General features: G+C 37.3%; 1 protein-coding gene across 1 annotated transcript in view; it reads right to left on the bottom strand.

Moving 5' to 3' along the window:
- The window catches only part of UBAC2 (UBA domain containing 2), a 266711-nt gene extending 245809 nt beyond the window's left edge, over positions 1-20902 (bottom strand). The window contains exon 1 of the mRNA XM_051984064.1: positions 19221-20902. Within this exon, the coding sequence (XP_051840024.1) occupies positions 19221-19251 (31 nt within the window). The 5' untranslated portion in view covers positions 19252-20902. The remainder of the gene's footprint in view (positions 1-19220) is intronic.
- Between the last annotated feature and the right edge of the window lie 2267 nt (positions 20903-23169).

Genomic DNA, 23169 nt, shown 5'->3' with positions numbered 1-23169 from the left:
CATTACCTGGCAATATCTTCCCTTCCGAAATTCATTCCATCAAGACACATCTCATTCAGATTCTTGTTCAAGTCCAGTAAAATCAAAGCATCACAACTCAAGATGAGTCTTGCCATCTAGTTTAATACTGTTATTTTATAGATGAGACCAAATAAAAATTATGTGACTTGCTCAGTCACAGGTGATAAGTGATACCTCATTTTTTATCCTAATTGATATTTGTACTATCCGAGGTTTGATCCTAACTGGTAATTTTGGGACTGTCTAGCAAAAACATCTATCTTACTAGGCTTGACTTCAAAAGGCTTTTCCAAAAAAAACCCAAATCCAACCCTAAAGATAGAGATTTATCAGAGCCAAGGAGTATTTAAAAAAAAAAGTGCCATAGATTCTGAAAACATTTCCCAAGGAAGATTTGCAAAAAAAAAGTCTTAACTATATAAATCTTTTCATGCCTCTCTTTATTCATATTTGTCATTTTGTATAGCACAGTAAAATTCTGTTACATTGATGTACCACAATATTTTTCTTTTCAAAAAGAAAATTATTCATTTAAAATTAAATACAAAGAAAAAACAAAATTTTAAAAAAGACAGAAAAATAAAACAAAACAAAACATTATCATGTACCCAACAGAACAGGGAGGATTCAAAATATGTAACAAAGTAACAATGAATTTCCATTTCAAAAAAGAATAATAACAGAAGAGTAATTATATTCCTTGTAAGTTAGCTTTTGTTCTCTCCTGTGCACTCTTTACTGAATTCTTTTTTCCCCTTTCACTCCTTCCACCTTCCCCACAAAGGCTACAGTTAAGCACAGGTATATTTACAGACACACACACACACACATACACACACACACACACACACACACACACACACACGCGCGCGCCAGAGCTAGCTCAATGTTTGGGAGGCTCCAAAGGAAAGTGTAGAGACAAGAGGGAGTAGACTGGCTACCAAACTGAAGGTCTATATAGCTTTTGTGCTGACCTGACTGTTGTGTGCCTGTGAATCCTGGACAGTCTACCAGTTCCATGCCAGGAAACTGAATTGCTTCCATTTGGATTCTTAGGAAGATTCTAAAGATCACTTGGCAGGATCAGGTACCAGATACTGAGGTCCTTTCTTGAACTGAGCTGCCAAGGATCCCAACTCTACTGCAGAGAGCACACCTTCATTAGGCTAGCCACATTGTTTGAATGCCAAAGATATACTTGCCAAAAAGATCATTTTATGGAGAACTCACACAATGTGCCCGACCAGGGCTGAACAGACCAGTGTAAGCTCAGAATGTTCTGCAGCAGGTCAGAAACAGTCCCTATGAACATTTGGGGTGGACTCTCTAACTTCATGTTTCCTCTGAGCTAATTCAATTGTTTTGCTCATAGAGCACAGCACCTTTTCTGATGAAGGCATGCTGTGCCTTGCTTCTAACATAGTGACATCATTTTGGTTCTCTTTGAGAATGAAGAACCACCAACTCTGTTGGTGGGTGTGTGTGTGTGTGTGTGTGTGTGTGTATGTGTGTGTGTGTTTGTACACACATAGACATAACCATACCCACATATCTATCGGCATACATAATGTATACACATGTATATACATACACATTCATACTTTTACACATATGTAGATATGTATTTAAAACAATATTAATTTGGCTGACATGTCGATTTCTCTTTTGAATGAACCTTTAAGTTTGACTTTAAAATCAATGATTACTAGTAGCCCAATATTGTTTCAAAGAGTTCAAAGAATTCTTCTTTAAGACTCTATCTCCTTTTCTAGTTGGTTAACTTTTTATTTTTCCATAATCTTGTTTTTCTCAGAGGGTTCTTATTTTTTTTTAGTTCTTTCTCAATCTCTCTCATTTGATTTTTAAAGTCTTTTTTAAAGTTCTTCTATAAATTCTTAGTGGGCAGGTAGCCATTAATATTACTCTTTAGGGTAGAAGAAACTTTTATTTCAGAGTCCTCCTCTGAAGACCAACTCGTCTTCCCTATTGCCACAGTAAATTTATATTTTCTTTTTTCTTTTCCTGTTCTTTTAAAAATTATTTTTAATAAAATTTTTAATTAATTGATTAATTAAATTTTAAAATGAGAACTATTAGTGTAAGCATTTCTAATCCTGGGATGGGAGTGATGATGCCTCTGGCGTCACTTCCCCTCTCTGACTTGGAACTCCAAACCAAAAACTCTACTGTCCTGCAAAGTGCCCAAAGCCAGCAGTCTCCCTGCCCCACTGCTTCTGCTGGCTCCTTCTTGCCCAGGACCATGTCTCAGCCTCACAGCTGGGTATTACTCATCAGCAGAGGCGTCCTCAGTTTTCCCTGGTTCTGACAACCTCCCCCCTCACTCCCCATTCAGTCCTTATGGTGAAAGTTCAGACAGCCCCAGGGAGCACTTGCAATTTCCTATTCAGTAACTTAGAGATGTTTACATTTCACATCAATTAAAATAGGATTCTGGGGTCTTTCTCAGGGGCTTCTGCATTTATTCCAGGAGGACCTCAGTTCTGCCCCAAGTCTTTTTTCCTCCCACCAGTCTGTTCTCCCTGAGGTGCAATTTTGTTTTGTTTGTTGAATTTTTCTCACCTACTCCACCATCTTCCCAGAATCCTCCTCCCATCCACCATCATTTGTTTCGCCAATCTTCAGTTGATGAGAATCTAATTGATTTTCAATTCTTTGCTACCTCAAAAGATGCTGCTATAACTATATAGATTTTTTTTCCTTTTCAAATACTGCCTTAGAGTATCAGATTCTGTAAATTAAAAAGTATAAACTTTTTTGTTCGCTTTATTTGTACAATTACAGATTGCTTTCTAAAATGTTTTTATAGATTCATAAATCCACCAATAATGTACTAGTTGCCCATCATCCCAAAATGCCTCCAATGTTACTTCTATATTTTATCATCTTTGTCTTTGTCAAATTAGAGTGTGTGAAGTAAAGCTTTGGGGTTATTTTGATTTCTATTTCTCTTATTACAAGTGATTTGGGGCATTCTTTCATAAAGTTGGGAATATTTTGCAATTCTTTTTGGATTATATGTTTATATCCTATGACCATTAATCTATTGAGAAATGGCTTTTGGTCATATATATTACATACATATAGGAAAGGTTAAGTGATTTGTCCACAGTCAAATTTAATACAAGTTTTAGAGACAGGATTCAATCCCAGTCTCTCTACACTTCAAGTCAAGTGTTCTTTGTATTATATACCACACTGCCTCTCTGTACACATACCCTTCCAATGAGAAACAATTCAACACTTTGATTCCTCAGATGTATAAATTCCCTTAAATTTTTTTTAAGTAGTCATGTTTTAGTTACACTTTGCAAGATTTATTTCCTTAGTTGTATGAAAGAAAACTTTTTTACAATGAATTTTGCTGCTGTTGGATGAAATATGTAAAAACACTATGGCAACTTGCTTTCATATTATGCTATCATTGGCATATTATATGAATGTCCAAAAGTAATTCATCTACCTACTAAATTTTCAATATAAATCTATGCATACTAATGACAAGCAAATCAAAATAGTTCTCAAAGAACATACTTTGTACATGTGTAACATATATATATATATATATATATAAAAGAATGACTGAAATATAGTAAAATGTGTTGACTACATTTCAAAAATTATTTTAAAAAACAAAAGTTTCATTAAACTCCTTACTAATATACATTTTATAATGGTAGGATGAGTCAATGATTAATTTCCTATCTTAACCAATGAAGGAAGTGGTTCAAACACAGAGAAACCAAGTAGTGATCAAGTGGAAACTAAAAAAAAAGTATTCACCCATAAACTGCCATAAAATTTCCCACCCTTCAATCAAAAAGTAACCATATCTAAAAGAAGAGATGCAAAAAATCAGCTGTTCTAAGAGTATACTATACATATATACACATGTGTATAAATAGATATCTATATCCACAAAGGCATTACATATTCTTTATATACTGTTCAAATATTATAATCTCAAATATATATATATATATATATATAATATATATATATATAAAAGAATGACTGAAATATAGTAAAATGTGTTGACTACATTTCAAAAATTATTTTAAAAAACAAAAGTTTCATTAAACTCCTTACTAATATACATTTTATAATGGTAGGATGAGTCAATGATTAATTTCCTATCTTAACCAATGAAGGAAGTGGTTCAAACACAGAGAAACCAAGTAGTGATCAAGTGGAAACTAAAAAAAAAGTATTCACCCATAAACTGCCATAAAATTTCCCACCCTTCAATCAAAAAGTAACCATATCTAAAAGAAGAGATGCAAAAAATCAGCTGTTCTAAGAGTATACTATACATATATACACATGTGTATAAATAGATATCTATATCCACAAAGGCATTACATATTCTTTATATACTGTTCAAATATTATAATCTCAAATATATATATATATATATATATATATATATGTAGGTATATGTTTATATACTTACATACTTTAATATGTACTGAGTATCATAAAATTCTTAGTGTGGTTTTAAACTTAATAAAGTTTAATTACCAGTTTTGAAGACTATTCATTCAGTAACTCCTAAAATACCAATCATTTGCTCATATATCTCTATTATATCTATGAAGATAGTATGACAGATGTAGTCAAATACTTTGCTAATGTCTAGGTAAAGTATATCTATTTCTCTGATGTACCAATAGTAACCTTGTCAAAAAAGGAAATGAGATTAGTCTGCTATGATATGTATTTGAAGTTCAGCCTATTCTCCATGGTCACATGCTATTAAAAGATGGATAAATGTAAATATTCTACCTCAATAATGTCTCTGCCTAAACTATTGTAAAAGCCTCTCCTAATTGGATTCCATATTTCTAGTCTGCTCTATCTCCTACCAACTTATCATATACAGCTGCTAAAATCTTAAATCAAAAGTCTGAATGTGAATCACCTATTCAAGAAATTACAAGTTTCCCATTTCCTCAAGGATGATAAGAAGAATGATAACAGACTTAACATATATGTAGCGCTTACTAAGCATGCTAAAGTACTTTACGATTTCCATTGCTTTTGGATAAAATACAAACTCCTTGCCTTGGCATTTCAAGCTCTTATAATCTGGCTCCAGCTAACATTTAAGGGTTTGTTTCATATTTATTGCTCCTCATGTAGCATTTTAAGTTCTAGTATTCTGCCTCCCCTCTTCTATCCCTCGTACAAGCCACCTTTCAACCTTTCATGTCTTTAATGTTTTTACTCCTGGCTTATCTCATAATATTCCAGGGGCAGTTCAGATATCAGCACTTCCTACATAAAATCTTCTTATTCTGCCTCTCCCCAGTTATTCCCCACCTCAAAATTATTTTGTCTTTATTTTACATAAACTTTGTACTTTTCCATGGATATCTTGAATGCCACCAATAAAATTTAATCTTATTGAAAGGGAGAAAAGATTATTAAGAACGCAAGAACTTATTTTAAAAAAGAATAATTGAGTGTTGAATTAAATTGAAATATACTAAATATATACTTTTAATCTACTTTAAAAATTTTAGATGTAATTTTTAAACCTAAGTTTAATTAAAAATCAACTGCCATGATATGATTATAACTCAATTACTGAAAAACTGTAATCCTGTAAGAACACAACCTCCATAGAATCCTTTTCTCATGCATTACTATAGCTGGAATTAGGCCTGCCTATGCCTGGGAGTACAAGTTTTGGCCATTTCTATCATGGTAAAAAGGCTTTCTGCATGCTTTTTCAGGATTAGTCAGCTAAGCAGACAGACGTTTATCATCAATAGGCTGCCCACTTGGGGACAAATTTTTTAGTCAGGGTGACCCATGAAGCAAAAGTACAAAATGTCATAATAGTCTTCTTAAGCTCCCTTTCACTTCTGCAGTGATAGTAGCAGAGGGGCAGAGAATATATATATTTTTAATTATTATAACTTTTTATTGAAAGAACATATGCATGGATAATTTTTTACAACATTATCCCTTGCACTCCTGTTCCGACTTTTCCCTTTCCTCCCTCTACCCCTCCTCTAGATGGCAGGAAATCTTATATATGTTAAATATGTCACAGTATATCCTAAATACAATATATGTGTGCAGAACCGTACAGTTCTCTTGTTGCATAAGAAGAATTGCATTCAGAAGGTAAAAATAACCTGGGAAGAAAAACAAAAAATGTACACAGTTCACACTCATTTCCCAGTGTTACTTCTCTGGCTGTAGCTGATTCTGTCCATCATTGATCAACTGGAACTGAATTAGATCTTCTCTTTGTCGAAGATATCCATTTCCATCAGAATACATCCTCATACGGTATCGTTGTTGAAGTGTATAATGATCTCCTGGTTCTGCACATTTCACTTAGCATCAGTTCATGTAAGTCTTTCCAAGTCTCTCTGTGTTCCTCCTACTGGTCATTTCTTACAGAACAATAATATTCCATAACATTCATATACCACAATTTACCCAGCCATTCTCCAATTGATGGGCATCCATTCAATTTCCAGTTTCTAGCCACTACAAACAGGGCTACCACAAACATTTTGGCACATACAGGTCCCTTTCTCTTCTTTAGTATCTCTTTAGGATATAAGCCCAGTAAGAAACACTGCTGGATCAAAGAGTATGTACAGTTTGATAACTTTTGGGGCATAATTCCGGTTGCTCTCCAGAATGGTTGGATTCATTCACAACTCCACCAACAATGTATCAGTGTCCCAGTTTTCCCGCATCCCCTCCAACATTCATCATTATTTTTTCCTGTCACCTTAGCCAATCTGACAGGTGTGTAGTGGTATTTTAGAGTTGTTTTAATTTGCATTTCTCTGATCAATAGTGATTTGGAACACTTTCATATGGGTAGAAATTGTTTCAATTTCATTATCTGAAAATTGTCTGTTCATATCCTTTGACCATTTATCAACTGGAGAATGGCTTGATTTCTTATAGAGTCAATTCTCTATATGTATTGGAAATGAGGCCTTTATCAGAATCTTTAACTGTAAAAATGTTTTCTCAGTTTGTTGCTTCCCTTCGAATCTTGTTTGCATTGGTTTTGTTTGTACAAGATTTTTTAATTTGATATAATCAAATTTTTCGATTTTATGGTCAATAATGATCTCTAGTTCTTCTTTGGTCACAAATTCCTTCCTCCTCCACAAGTCTGAGAGGTAAACTATTCTATGTTCCTCTAATTTATTTATAGTCTCCTTCTTTATGCCTAAATCATAGACCCATTTTGATCTTATCTTGGTGTACGGTGTTAAGTGTAAGTCCATGCCTAATTTCGGGGCAAAGAATATTAAAAACCACAGTTTTTAAACTGTTTATAACTGACTTAGCTGTTAGTATTATAAATATAAAGTGTCTGCCTGATGACCAACCAGTGGACATGCTTTTGGAGGAGCTGAATCATATCAATCTTGTCATTCTCACCAGCAGAAGAAGGTTGTAGCTTTAAAAAAAAAAAAAAGATGATTCATAAATCCTCCTTGAAGAGACAATGAAAGTGGAGGAGTTAGTTTTATCACATCCCCAAATACAAGAAAGATAATTCAGTGGATAACTGATTTCATATTGCAGTGTTTATGATAACTCTTTGCAAAAAGACTATCCACCACAAAAATAATTGTAGTTCATGCATCAACATCTATTGCTGAGAATGAAAACAAATTTTATGAAGAACCTGATCAATATATAAATCAATATATAACTAACAAATATAAACCTTTTTTATGCTCCAGGCTAAGTGCTAAGAGGTTTATATTATTATCTCACAACAAGATTGGGAAGTAGATGTTATTATAATTATTCCCATTTTATAGATGAGAAAATGATAAAGCAAAGAGATTATGTGACTTATCCAGGACCACCGGTTTGTGTTTGAGGATGGATTTGAACTTTGGTTTTCCTAACTTAGTAGAAGTTAGTGGGTAGTACTCTATCCACTGAGTCACCTAAGCTGTCCAAGTACTATGCACTTTGATATACAATGATTTCACCACAAAAGTAGAAATAAGTGAGAATGGTGAAAAATATATAAGCATGGGGAATGTGAGGGAAGGTAAAACTCACGACTACACAGACTCATCCTTCCATATTATGAATATTGCCTTGAAGCAAAGAAGTCAAAGGCACTAGACAGAAAAATGACTGAATAGTACCACAGGGGTTGGAGGAGACAGTAAGAGAGAGGTCAATATTATTTTAATGAAGAAAAAGGCTCATTATTAATATGGAAGTCATTCCTTAATCAGCTAGGAATAATCAGGATTACTGACTAACTTAAACAAGACCAAAATTAGCATGAAACTAGAAGAATAATCATGAGAAAAACAAACGGCATGCTAAATGAAACTCAATTTTGAACCATTTAAAAAATTTATTAACCATGAAAATGAATAATGAGCAATTAAAATGACATCTACATCAATTGTAGTAATCTTATACTTAAATTTAACTAATGTAAATTAATCGCCACAAAAAGACCTAAAAAGAATCTAGCAGGTAAATTACTCCCATCTTACAAATGAGAAAACCAAGGTTAACAGAGCTTCACTGGCTTACCCAAGGTCAGACAAATAATGTGTCTGAAGTTAAATTTGAACTTAGATATTTCTGACTCCAGATCTACATCACCTAGCTACTATACCATATTCTTAGATGAAGAATGATTTGTTTAAAATGTCTAGAATATGCCAAACAAATCATATTTCTGCTTTGGCCAGAAACTCTGCCGGTCTTCTCCTCCCAGATTCATTTATTCATTTCTTTCTTTATTTAATTTTTTTTGAATTAGATGAAAGAGGAGACTTTGCTTCAATTGCTACCTATTAATCACTGAATGAGTGCAGCCTCAGTCAAACTGAGACCTGTTGAAGATCTTAGCCTAAAAAAGCCAGTCTCCATCCAGGGCCATCTACAGTCATCCTGCTCTATCTGGCCACAGGACCCAGATGGCTCTGGAGGGGAAAGTGAGGCAGGTGACCTTTCACAGTCCTCCCTCACTTAAATCCAATTCAGGTGCAAAACATAGCATCTCCTCCCTTAAGTCATGGTCCAAAGGACAAACAACAAGAACCTCAAAGATAGAAGATTTTAATTAAAAGGGCTCATAAGGAACAGCCTTATGTAGCTAGAGTCAAAACCCTAGAGTCGGGAGGACCTGAGTTCAAATCCAACTTCAAACACTTAAAACTTTCTATCTGTGTGACCCTAAGCAAGTCCCTTAATCCCAATTGCCTTCCCCCCCCCCAAAAAAAAAAAGAAAGAAAGAAAGAAATAGGGGAGGGGGCCTCATAAATCTGAGAACCTAGTTCAGTTAAAGTATGGCAAAACAAAAGAAGATCTCTTGATTCTGTTCTGAGACCTGAAGTTCACACATCAAGGCACCACCTTTTTTTACGCCCTTATTACACCTCAATATTGAAACAGCCTTTCGCATACATGTCTCTTACCACTTGAGTTCCTTCTGCTGCACATTGCTGTCAAACTAATTTTGCTTAAGCACTGAATAAGTCTGAATATGTCACTCCTATTCAATCAACTCCAGGGGCTTCTTCCTATGGCCACTAGGATCTATATAAGATCCTCTGTTTAGTTTTTAAATGTCCAAGATAATCTTGTCCCAACTTATCTTTCCAGCCTCAATGGGAATTACTTCCACATTCTGAGAATTAGCCAAATTGGTGTTCTCTATACTCCACAAATACAACACTCCATCTTCCATTTCCAAGTATTGTTTCATAGACATTTTTCTTCTTTTAAGACATAGCATCTTCTGCACATAGCCTTTTCTGATCCCTTCCAAATGCTAGTGTCGTCACTCCTAAATTACTTTGTATTTAAGTACTTGGTATACATTTGTATTTTTTCACTTTATATTTATTCTGTATATACTTTTGCTCATGTAAAGAGCAATTCTGTTAATGTTTTTCTTGTAGATTAATCTGCTTATGCTCAAAATCTTTGAGTTTTCTTCCTCCTGAGAGCTCTCATAATTTCAGTGTTTTGGGGTTCCCCCCCTTATTGTTCACTTTCAGACTCTATCTGTTGGTGGTTTCCTTGGGGGCTAAAACCAAATCATCTGAGCTACTTCTCACAGCAGGTAATCCACAGTTCATCACCAGCCTTAGTTTCTACCCCAACTTTACTTTTGAGAAGACAAAACTAGCCACAACTAAATGTCAGACATTTCACCTCAGTTGCCCCTCACAAGATGTCCCCCCTATTATGATATTCTACCCAGTTTTCTCTGTTCCTCAATTCTCTGACACAAACATACTGATCACTATCCCTCTGGTGCTCTTGCTGCTGGGAGTCAACTTGAGCTCTTACAAGGCAAGCCCCCATTTCCTCTCTTCCTTTATTCTTCTGCAAATCTCTATTACATCACAGATCTCTGCTGTAATGGTGGATGCCTCAGCTTAAACAAATGTCTGCAATTGGGAGGCTGATTTTCTTATCAATGGAAAAGGACTAGGGGGACAGTCAGATGATTATGGAGTGGCACTCTGTTGCTAGCTGATGGGTCACGCTGGTTTTTACCTTTCCTGGATTACTGGTGTCCAAGGCCATGGAAATAGCAGATATTATCTCTTATGCACTTGATCTATGATGAAATATTCGTTTTGGAGACGCTGGAAAAGTGAGGATCAGTAAAAATTTCTGCCATGTAATTTGGAAATCCTATTGTGTATATTATATGTATTTGTTGTCTCTATCATTAGACTGTAAACTCCTTTCGAGTAGGGAATATTCCATTATTTGTATTCTCACTGTCTAGAAAAGTTCTTGGCATATTCTAGGTGCTTAATAAACTCTAATTAAGGATAAAAATAAAAGAACAATAAAAAAAAAATTCTAAGAAGATTTTTATAACAAATTGATCTCACTAACAAGCAAAGTAGAGCACCATAGTAAAAATCAAGCTTCAAAGTCCCCAGTGTGCTTGTAAAGGAACAAACGGTGACAAAGGAAATAAAAAAAGGTAAAGCAGCTGAACTGAGCTGTGTCTGTAGAAACCAATGTGGAAGTGAAAGAGGTGGAGACACTTAGGCAATGATTTACAAAACAAAACATCTAAAGGCTAGGAAGACAAGACAAGTTCAGATTTTACTAATACTAAAAAAAAAATTTTTAAAGCAAATGAGAAAATAACTACCAACTTACTTATCCATCGACATGAATTTTTTATAAGAATCATCTACACACACACATACATGCTGATCCCCAATGGGCAGATCCTTTGGGAATAGGAAACCTTTCACAAGCAACATTTTCCAATGGAACACACTTCTCTATTCTCAGATTATTGACTAAAAGATGAAGAGTCCACTGCAATAATTATGCATTACTTTTCAAAAACTGATTTTGTGAGTAGAATACTGCTTTAAAGGTCTCTTCCAACAAGATGTCACCTGTCCACTTATAGATGTGACTATCAAGATTATGAAGGACAAAAATCAAGAAGCCGCTAGAATTAATAAAATTAAATCATAAAGATTGCTTGAATGATGTGAGTTAATCTTGTTTAACAACTTTCTGGTCACAAAGATTAGGTAAGGAGAAAAAGAGGGAGACAAATTATGCCCAACAAAGTTGCCCACTAATGTAACAGAAGGAATGCATTTTAAAGTCTAAGCCAAATTCACTGTTCTAATGAGGCCTTCCAAATGCCCAGAGCTGGTTGCAGCAAGTAACAGTACATAACAAAGCCTCCTGAAAGAGATCTGTAACCACTCAAAAGGATATACATATATATGTATGTGTGTGTGTGTGTGTATCTCACCCTATTTCTGATAACACAGCTAGACTAGTGTTACTGGACTACATAAGACACAGAAAGAAGAATAAGAAGACTGGAAAAGAAAAAGGGAACCAGATGATAAAGAGTTTACAAGAATTTTCTATTTGATCCTCAAGTTAATAGGAAGCCATTGGAATGTATTGTTTAGAGGAGTGGCTGATATGATAGAGGAGAGGATTCTAAGACTGTGCTTTAGGAAGATCACTTTTACAAGTAAATGGAAGATGGACTGGAGTGAGGGATAACCTAAGGCAAAGAGAACAACTGGCTCACTATTGGGTTAATATAGATCTGAGCTGAAGAGAATCTATACTAATCGGTGGCAGTGTCAGAAATAGGAAAGAGGCATAGATGAAAGACATTATTACAAAGGTAAAATCAACAAGACATAGCAACAGACTGATGGGGGGAGGGCTGTAAGAATGAGGTTTGGGAAACAATTAGATTTCTAGCCTGGGTAACTGGGAGGCTTGACAGTTCAATCCAAGAGAAATCAGGAAGAGGCGGGGAAATGATGAGTTCAGCTTTGAACATTTAAAACGTGGAAGGTGAACAATAAGCACTCCAATGATATACCTGTAATGTGACAAGAATTAAAGGAAAACTTCAAACATGTTAGCTTACTTTTGAAAAACTCTTGCAAATGCCTTCTTTTCTCTTCTGGCACCGCCACCACCCTGGTGAGGATTTTCAGAGCCTCATGTCTGGACTACTTCAATGATATGCAGATGGGCTCCAATCTCTCCCCACTTCAGCATCCTCCACTAAACTATCAAAAGTAATCTTACTAACTAAGGTGCAAATCTGACCATGTCACATATGTGGATATATCAAATATAAATCAAGAGATCAAATATAAAACCACCTTTTTCATTTAAAGCCCTTCATAATTTGTACCCATTACCTTTCCTTCTTCATGAACTTTATATGCCATTATCCATTACCCAATTCCTGATGTCTCAGTCCCACCCCCAGCTACAGCCATCATCAATGTCATGCACTAAAGCTACCCACTGCCCTCCACTGTGCTTTCTGGAATGCCTACTCAAGTAGCAATAAACTTACTTGCATTTTAAATCTTTTCCTTTTTCTCCCTTTCCATCTTCTCTCACTAAAGCTTTGCTCTCTCCTAATGACACCTGGCCATTCTTGCCAACACTGGCTGCAATTTCACTCATTCCCCAGGACTCAATGGTAAAGGTTGGGTAGTTGGAATATTCTTTGCTCTCTATTGCCCCTTTCAGACTTTCTCTCTATCTCCATTCCTCAACAACCTTTGACCTTTGGAGATCTACTCCCCAAAATTCTGGTAACCATTATTTACCAACTTTCAGAACATTCTCCTTTCCTTAATGAGTTCAGCTCATATTCTTTGTCTACTCCCCAAGCCCCTGAAGGGGACTTCAACATATATACTGATAATCCTTCAATCACCTTAACCTCAAGTTTCCTTACTTACTCATTTCCCATAACATCCTCTTCCTCCACCACACCCAAGCTACACAAAAATATGGTCCCATCTTTGCTCTTGCTATCACCCACAAATGCTCCACTTCCATGTGAATACTCTAACATTCCCTTCATCATCAATCTATAATTAGTCCACTCTCCTTTTGCCTTACAACTCCAAATCCTGTTCTTTGTCTACACAATCATTGCCAACCCCTCATCCTTCCAATTTTCCCTGTGTACTAGCCTTTTTCTATTTTATCTATCTCCTTGGTGAATCAATTAAACTCTACACTGTTCTCTCCTCTCATCACTTCTATCATCAATCTTGACCTGTACAAATCTCCTTGTCTCCTATATATTTGTGTCACATAGCTTAAAGTCTCTATGCTACATGGCAATCTTTTTATACCCCCATTCAACTCACTGTTTCAGTTTCCATAGTGGTTCTTCCAAACCTTTTTCATAATTCTCTGAATATCCCATGGTTTTCTCTCTTCCATGTTCTTAGCTGAAAATCTTGTTTCACATGATCTTTTTTTTATTTTTAAAACTGTTTTGCTATTTTTTATTTTCCCCAGTAACATGTAAAACAATTTTTTACATTTCTTTTTAAATTTTGAATTCCAGATTTTCTTCCTTTCTCTCCCTGCCCCATTGAGAAGGCACATGTGAAGTTACGCAAAACATTTCCATAAAAGTCATGTTGCAAAAGAAAACATTATCTCCCCACCCCAAAAAAAAAGCCTCAAAAAAGTTTAGAAATAAATATGCTTCAATCCATATTCAAACACAAACAGTTATTTCTCTGAATATGGGTAGACCATATTTTATTTTAAGTCTTTCAGAATAATCTTAATTCCTGTATTGCTGAGAATAGCAAAGTTATTCACAGCTGATCATTGCTATCATTTTGTACATAGTACATTTCACCTGAATTCATGGAGAACTTTCCAGGTTTTTCTGAGAAAATTTTAATTATTTCTTACAGAAATACCATGGAATATGTATCACATACTACAATTTATTCAGCCATTCCTCAACTGATAGCATCCCCTCAATTTCCAATTCTTTGTCCTGAAAAAAAGAGGTGCTAGAAATATTTTTGTACATATATGTCCTTTAAAAAAAAAATTTTTAGGAGATAATGACGAATGTGGGATGTGGGAAAAATGGAACACTAATACACTGTTGGTGGAATTGTGAATGGATCCAGCCATTCTGGAAAGCAATTTGGAACTATGCCCAAAGGGCTACAACACTGTGCACACTCTTTGATCTCTACTGGGCTTATATACCAAAAAGATCTTAAAGGAGGGAAAAGGACCCATGTGTGCAAAAATGTTTATGGCAGCCTTTTTGTAATGGCAACAAACTGGAAACTGAATAGATGCCCATTATTTGGAGAATGGCTGAATAAGTTATGAATGTTATGGAATATTTTTGTTCTGAAAGAAACAATCAGCAGGGTGATTTCAGAGAGGTCTGGAGAGACCTACATGAACAGATGCTAAGTGAAATGAGCAAGACCAGATCATTGTACTGAGCAACAGTAAGATTATACAATGATCAGTTCTGATGGACATGGCTCTCCTCAACATATTTCCACATTTATCGTGCTGCAAAAGAAAAATCAGATCAAAAAGAAAAAACAAAACAAAACAAGAAAGAAAACAAAATGCAAGCCAACAACAACAGAAAGAGTGAGAATGCTATGTTGTGATCCACACTCAGTTCCCATAGTTCTCTCTCTAAGAGTAGATGGCTCTCTTCATCACAAGACCATTGGAACAGCCTGAATTATCTCATTGTTGAAGACAATGTGGAAATATGTATAAAGAAATTGCATAGTTTAACATATATTGGATTGCTTGCTATCTAGAGGAAGGGATGGGAGGAGAAGGGAGAAAAATCTGGAGCACGATGTTTGTGTGAATGTTGAAAACTATCTTTGCATGTGTTTTGAAAATAGAAAGCAATTATTATAGAAATGATTTTTTAATTATTTTTTAAGAGACTTCTTAGTGAAGGCAAAATCCCTCTATATGCTGAAGTGATTCAATTCTTGTCTATTATATTGATCCATCTATAATCCCCATTCTCACTTATCTTCAATCTTTCCCTGTCTACTGACTGCTTTCCTACAAACACTCCCAAGTCTCTCCTATCCTCAAAAAAAAAAAAAAAAACCTCATTTGATCTACCCATCACATTAGTTATCCTGCATTTTCTCTTCCCTTTTGTAACTAATCTCCTTGAAAAAGCTTTCTAAATCCATGCCCTACTTCCTTTCTTCTCATCCTCCTATCAGTCTGGCTTCTGATCTCATCATTGCACCAGAAAAATAATTAATCGGCTTTTCTCAATCCAAATCCTTCTTGATCTCTCTGCATCTTGACAGGGTCAAACAACTTTAACTTCTCCATACTCTCCCTCCCAGGTTTTTTCATGACACTATTTTCTCTAGGGTTTCCTCCTACTTCTTTGACTACTCCCACTCAGTCTCCTTTGCTGGATCTTTGGATTCTTCCCACCTACTTCCTCCCATTTTATATTTTTCTATATGCTCCAGAATGCTGCTCCCACTAGTTTTATACTCCATAGGCTCTCTTATCAGTTATAGAAATGACCTTGGATCACTGAGGACATACATTCTGCAACAGAAGAGTAATCAACTTGACTATCACTTCAAAAACTGGCAGTTTGTCAAGATGGGGGGAGGGGAGGAATCAGCCTGAGTAAATGGGGAGAGACTCCTCCTACAAGGTTGGCCACCAGGTGGTTACTTTTTTTAGCCATAGTAACACATGAGGAATCTTGTTATGCTCTAGAGAAAAGTACTATTCTGCATGGGTGGGGGAAACAGTACCATCAATGAGTCAGGGATCCTTAATTCATGCCATGTATATTTAATGACTTCATTTCTGAAATTCATATTAGAACTAAATTATGCAAATCAAATCATGTCTTCCATTCCTAAAATGATCTTTTTTTCCAAGAATTTTACAGCCTGATATTTAGAGTGCTATTATTATTATTAGCATCATCATCATCCTCATAATTATAATATTCTGCAGATAAATTCAACTTTATTTATTACTAATAGGATGACATGTTCAAGTAAACTTATTGCTCAAAAACCATATTTGTTTTAATAAATCAGTGTCACACCCATCAAATATTTCAACAAAGATATAGTCAGCAAAAGTGAAGGGATGGTTCAAGAGTAGAAGATGGCCCTTGACATGATGGATTGTAAACCAAAATACCTGAATTTAAATCACAGCTCAATTGCTCTCTATGATTTGACTTTCTGGGGTCTCATTTTCTTCATCCTTAAAAATGAGAAGACTGGACTAGATAATTTTCATATTTTATGGTCCAATAGAAATTTAAAATGCCATCTTTATAACTGGCTCACTATGATGCTAAAAAAAAAAAATCACCAAGTTTCTTTGCTGTTTCTAGTCTGTTTTCTATTTTTCTTTAAATTCAATTACCAATCAGTTAACATTTATTAGATACCGACTACGTCCAGGCACTATGCTGTTTCAGGAAGACAAAAAGAGGCAAACAACAGATCCTGTCCTCAAGGAACTTACAATTTAATGGAGAAGGTAACATGCAAATCAATATATACAAAACTAGTTATATGCAGGTTAAATAATAAACAGGGAAGGCATAAGAATTAAGAGGGTAGAAAATAGGGTGTTAGTTGGTCTTAAAGAAGCTAAGGAAGTCAGTAGGCAGAGCTGAGGAGAGAGACCATTCCAGGCACTGAGAATAATTAGAAAACTGCTTAGAACTCAGAGATAAGAATATCATGAAACATCAGGCCAGTGTCACTGAACTGATGAGAATGTGTCAGGCAAGGGGAAGGGAGGTAAGGTCTACAAAGACTGGAAAAGCAAAAAAGGTCTAGATTGTGAAGGGCTTTGAATACCAGAATATTTTGTTATTAGGTTCAAATAATAGAAAGCCAGTGAAGTTTATTAAAAGGGAAGGGATATGGCCAGACCTGTGCTTCCTATTTTATATTTCTCTTCTATTAACTATTCTAGTCAGTTCTTATTTAATGTGTGACTCCGGACACCTCAATTTCCACAACTATAAAATGGAAATAATAAAACTTACTTCACTGGGTTTTTGTGGGAAAAGATAATGAGTTCAGTTTTGGACATTAAGAGGTCTTTAGGACATCCAATTCAAGATGTCTATGGACAGCTGGAGATGTAGGATTGGAGAGATTTAATAATCACCAGCAAAGAGATGATAATTGAATCCATGGGAATTTATAGTAAAATTGTATAGAAAGAGGACAGAGATCTGTCAAGAAGCTCACAGTATAATGGGCAAACCAATTTGCAAAACCTATGTACAAAAATGTTACGTACAGGATAAACTGGAATTAATAAACAGTGGGAAGACACTAGAGATAAGGAAGAAAGGCTTCCAAAAGAAGGTGTGATTTCAGCCAAAACTTGAAGAAAGCCAGAAAAATAAGGAGGCAAAAATGAAAAGGGAGAGAATTCTATGGGGGGAAGAAAGGAAGGGCAGCCATTGACTATGACACCTAAATTGTGAGCCTAGGTGACTAGTAGAATGATACTAGAAGGATGATATTACCCTAAACAGTAACAGAAAATTAACAGAGAAAAGAGGATATGAAATGACATGTAATAAAAACATGTATATAAATGTTAACTATTATTTTTGTAAATCTCAAAGTTATTTAAATGCTATTTTTATTGGAAAACCTAAAGCATTATATAAAGGAATAAATAAAGCATTTATTAAGCATTACTATTCTGAGGATAGTAATAGAAAAGTCAGATAATTCCCACTGTAAAGCAGCTCACATTCTAATGGAGAAGACCACATTTCCAGAAAATTTCAGCTGCAAGTCAGATAGAAAAGTCCCAGTCCTTAGAGTGTATTATTACATCATTATAGTACAAATGCTAGTTATTAGCACGTCAAAGCTTAAGTTTGTTTAGCAAACAATATACCTCTGGAGAATCCCTAGTCCTGCAAATTAAGAATAAGCCCACACTAGAAACTATTAAAAGGTTGTCCTTCTCTGCCTTCTACCTGCTGACCACTAGCATTCATTCAATTGAAAATCACACTCAGCAAATCAGTTTGCCATCTCTGAGAAGTGTCCTAAACTCCCCCCCTCCCCACTACAAACTTTTTTTAAAAGTCAGTTTTTAGTCTAAATATACGAAAAGCAAAGAACGTAGTAAAGAGTGAGAGGGACAGGATGCAACCGAGGAACCAATTCCCGAACCAGAGAAGGAAATGATCTCTTAGTCCTTAGGACAAAAAGTCGGTGGGGTCTGATCGAGGTTAGAAAAAAAACAAAACTTAAAAAAGCGACGAAGCAAATACTTAGTAGGGGGTCTCCCCAAGTGGCAGGCTTCCCCCAACACCTTCTCGGCAGCCTGGCATCAGGACTGGTAGTGGTGAGGGTACAGGGGTGCACACCGACTTGGGGAGAAGGGGGCAGGGGCGTTCACAGAGTGAGAGCGAGTCCAGCCCACCCCAGCCCAGTCCAGCAGCGCTGCCACGTGAATGCACCCCCTCCTGCTCCTAGGCTCAGGGCAGCGACGGGTCACAGACGGGACGCCGGTCCAAGGGGCTGGCCCAGCCGCTGGAGAGGAAGCAGGGAGCCTCGGATGATTCTAGGAGCTCAGAGTCCCGGCTATTTCCAACCCAAGAACCAGACTGGGGCAGAGTCACGCCCACCCTGGTACCCGCGAGGACTATCCCCGCCCCGCCCCCCAGTCCCAGTGGAGAGGTGTAACAGGGGTGCTGGTACTCTCCGCCTCTCCCACAGCACCCCCACCCCAAACCACACACTCACTTCCCCTTTCCCACTGTCCACCCTAAGCCTCCTCCGGGGCGGGGCCAGGGGGGCGCGGCCGGTACTCACAGAGCCCACTCGATCCGGTGCTGGTGAACATGGTCCCGCTCCCGAACCCCCGCCAGGGGGAAGGTCTAGAGAGAGGGCGGGGGGAGGGGGGGGAGACAGGGAATGAATGGGGGAGGGGCGCCTGCCGCGTGGGGGAAGGGAGGGGGTGTGGAGGTGGAGAATAAGGAGCCTTCAGCGCAGGCGCAAACACAGCGGGGTCCAAAATACCACAGGACTCAGCTACCCGCGAAAGGAAACACGAGACGCCGGCGGCTGGTCATTGCGCATGCGCCTGCTCCCGAGTGCACATGCTCTGTCGGCCCGCCCTTCTTCCTGCTGAGGAAAGTGTTGCACTACGGTTCCGGGGTCTTACTTAAGTGGAAATGAATCGAGCCGGGGGAGAAGGTGTGGGAAAGAGTTGAGAGGAGGCGGGACCTTCATTGATAAAGTCACCGAGGGAGGGGCTGGAAAGTAAAAGGACAAGTCTGGGTAAAGAAAGGGTAAGACTGGATATGATTTGGAGTAATTCCCCCACCTAGGTCCTGTGCTAGACTCTTCTAATACAATTTGCCCCATCCTTCTTAATAGTAGAAAAAGCCCTTCCGCTATCCCCCCGCTTCTCTATTGCTTCGTGCTTTGGTATATTCTGGACTGCAGAACCGTCTCGCTCCCCACTCTCCATACAATTGGTAGCGCCGGTTCGTTTTGCGCATATACCACGGAGTTTACTCTGGAGTTCATTCTCGGAGAGCAGTGACCGCTTCGGTTCCGGGGTTAGGCCGAGTTCAGGAACTCGTTGGGACTCGCCTTCCCAGAAGAGAGCTGAAGTTGTCCTGATGCCTTTGGTCAGGTCCGGACTTAATTTCTTTCCTTTCACTTAGGAGGTCTTACAAAGTTTCTGGTCTTTGCTGACTTCGGGGAAAGCCTTTTCTTCTGCCCTCCTCCCCACCCGCTTCACTCGAGCCCTCGCACGAGACTTTCTGCCCCCTTCCACTGATACTGGAGGGGGAGGCGTTCACCGTTGGTTCTAACTTTCAATTAGTGAACCCCCACACCTTAAAAGTTCATTACGAACGCCGCTTTTCCCAGGAAGCCCCCGAATCCCGCGGCTCTTGGGAAGTTATTCAAGAACTTGGGCAAAGTGCTCAGATAACCCGTAGACCTTTGCATCGCATGTGGGCTGTCCATATCGTGCATTATTTCATATTTAATGCCTGTGCCACGTTGTCCTATATAAGTTCTTTGAGGGCAAAAGCTGTATTTTGGATTTGGATTCATAACACCTCGATTCGAAAGCCCGGTTCAGCCACCAGTTTGCTTTTGGGATAACTTAACTTCTAGAAATGGGCTTAACGTTGGCCATGATCTGTAGTAAAAGTTTAATAAATCTTTATTGAATTGAAAATTAAATGTTGTATTGGATAACCTCAAAAGTAACTTTAAACTTTAAATCTCTTAAGAATTGGATGACTCGTTTCTTCTTCCTTAGCCACATAGTAAATAATTAGAATTGTTGAGCAGATGAAATTAATCTGCCTGTTTTAAGAATGTATACCTAAGGGTGAACTCTCATAGTCATATAGTGTTTTTTAATATCTTAATTTGTGAATTTTGAATATTATTTAGACGGTTGTGGGTTTTTTTAATATTTCCACTAAACTAGTAAAGAGTGTTTTCATACACAACTGATTTACACACACACACACACACACACACACACACACACAAAAAGTATTCAGCTAATACAGATCTATAGCAGTTCTACAAATTGCAGCCTGGGAGAGAGAGGAATGAAAGGGAAGGTTGGGAGGGAGGGCAGTACTGAGAGGTTGTTTGATTTGCCCAAAGTCTGAATCTGATGGAATTTGAACCCAAATTGAGTAGGTTGTTTTTTTTTTTTTTTAATTTAATAATTACCAGAAAAGAATTCTATTTCTCTTAGCCAAGCATTTTGAAAATTACTACCTTGAACTCTAGGAATACTTTTTGCATCTGATACTGGAGATACTTAGATGGAATGCATAGACATCCCTGAATTAAATCTCTAGCTATCATACACATGGAAAAATCAACTATACTCTAAGTTTCTGCCTCTGAAGAATGGTTGGTAGGGTAGGATGGAAGTTTGTGGCTTAATAGGTGAAATAGAGATTCAGAGCTGGAAAAAAAACAAAACAAAACATGGCCACCAGTTGTCCCTCCTGCCTCCCATTCTCCCCTCATTTCTGATAGTGAAAAACATCTAGACCTAGAGAGAGATTGTCATGTGCCTAATGTCTGCTAGTAAGTAGAAGAAATGAGTCCCATTCCATTTCCTTGAACTTCCAATTCAGCGTTTTTTACATTTTTAACTGTAACAAAGCATGTTAAATATGTAAGGTAAGAACAGAGAACTAAGTATTTGTGCTTGATGTCTGCCTAAAGCATTGTAGGGAAATATGATAACTTCTATTGACTCATTAAACCAAGAAGTCCTGGGGAAACAAAAATGAAAAAAACAAAACGCCAGAAAAAGAAATTAGCTAGGTAAAGCAATGGAAAAAGCTTCAGGCCTGGAATCAGTAGGACCTGAATTTAGATCCAACCACAGAGGCTTAGTAACTGGGTGACCTTAACAAAGCTACTTGAGCAGTTCAATGCTTCATCCTTCAATGCTCCAGTCAAAGGGGAGAAGATGCTAAGGGAGTTGGGAAGTATGTAAGGCTGAATTAGCAGCACAATGATAAGATTTGGAGCATTCAGCTTATTCTGAAAGGGGCATTTTATTCAAGAAAACTGAAACAAAACTAGCAGATAAGGGAGATTACTTCCTTTCCCTGTATTGGACTGTGGATTCCAAACCTTTCTAAGTCTATATTGTCACCCCCACTTAAAAAGAGATCTTTACATAGTGAGTCAGAGGAAGTAGAGGAAGGACTCCATATTCAGTTATGGGGTTAACAACCAGAGTTGAAGAAGCCAGGATCTAGGGCAGGGGGCATATAATTAACTAATTATTTAGTGGCTGATCTCTTATTAATAAAGCCATCTTGTCATTAGCACACCCTCTGTATAGTTCCCAATTTCGGGATGAATCTCTAACTTTTAAAGAGCCTAAATGGATCACCCTATAGCATTATATCATTAAGCACTTGAAGAGACTTTATTGTTGTTGAGTCACTTCAGTTGTATTGACTTTTTGTCATCTTATTTGGGCTTTTTTTGCAATGATACTAGAGTCATTTGCCATTTCCTTCTCCAGCATGTTTTACAACTGAGGAAACTAACACAACCAAGGTTAAAAGAGTGTCTAGGGTCTTGCAGTTCAAGTATTTGAGGGTAGATTTAAACTGAAGAGAATGAGTCTTCCAATTTCAAGACTAGTGCTCTATCCACTGTACCATATAAAGTCTAATTCAAACCATTTTGTGTGGGTCAGAAACCATTAATGAAACAACTGGGTAGATCTCTAGAAGCAAAGCAAAGTTTATTTACGTTCTCGGGAGAATGGGGCATCCCGGCATTTAGCAGACAGTCGAAGGGAGGAAGCACCGTAGGGGTAGGGTCGGCGCTTTTATCCCTAACGCAAATTCCCCCTCCCACCACTGACCCTCATCCTTATTGGCTGAGGATCTTACATTCTAAATGGGGAAACTATCCAAGAAATTGAACTTGGCCAACAAGTATATAGTTGCCCATATTTGGCTGAAATAGGGAGGATAACAAGGGGACTTAAGTATGCCCTTAGGGGGCTAACAGGAAGGGGATAGCAGGAAGACTTTAAGTATGTCCTTAAGATAGCAGGGAGGAGACACTAAGTATGCCCTTGACCTTAAAGTCCTTCAGGCCTACTCAAACTTTGAAATAGATGAAGCCTTACTCGATTTTCACAACTGTCTTGAAAGATCTCATTTTATCTCGTTCAATTTTTATAAATGAGGAAACTAAAGTTCTGATGGATGTGACTCTTTCCAATAATGAGATGATTCAG

The sequence above is a fragment of the Antechinus flavipes genome, chromosome 3 (assembly GCF_016432865.1).
Source record: "Antechinus flavipes isolate AdamAnt ecotype Samford, QLD, Australia chromosome 3, AdamAnt_v2, whole genome shotgun sequence".
NCBI lineage: Eukaryota > Metazoa > Chordata > Mammalia > Dasyuromorphia > Dasyuridae > Antechinus > Antechinus flavipes.
This window is presented reverse-complemented; position numbering and strand designations above follow the sequence as displayed.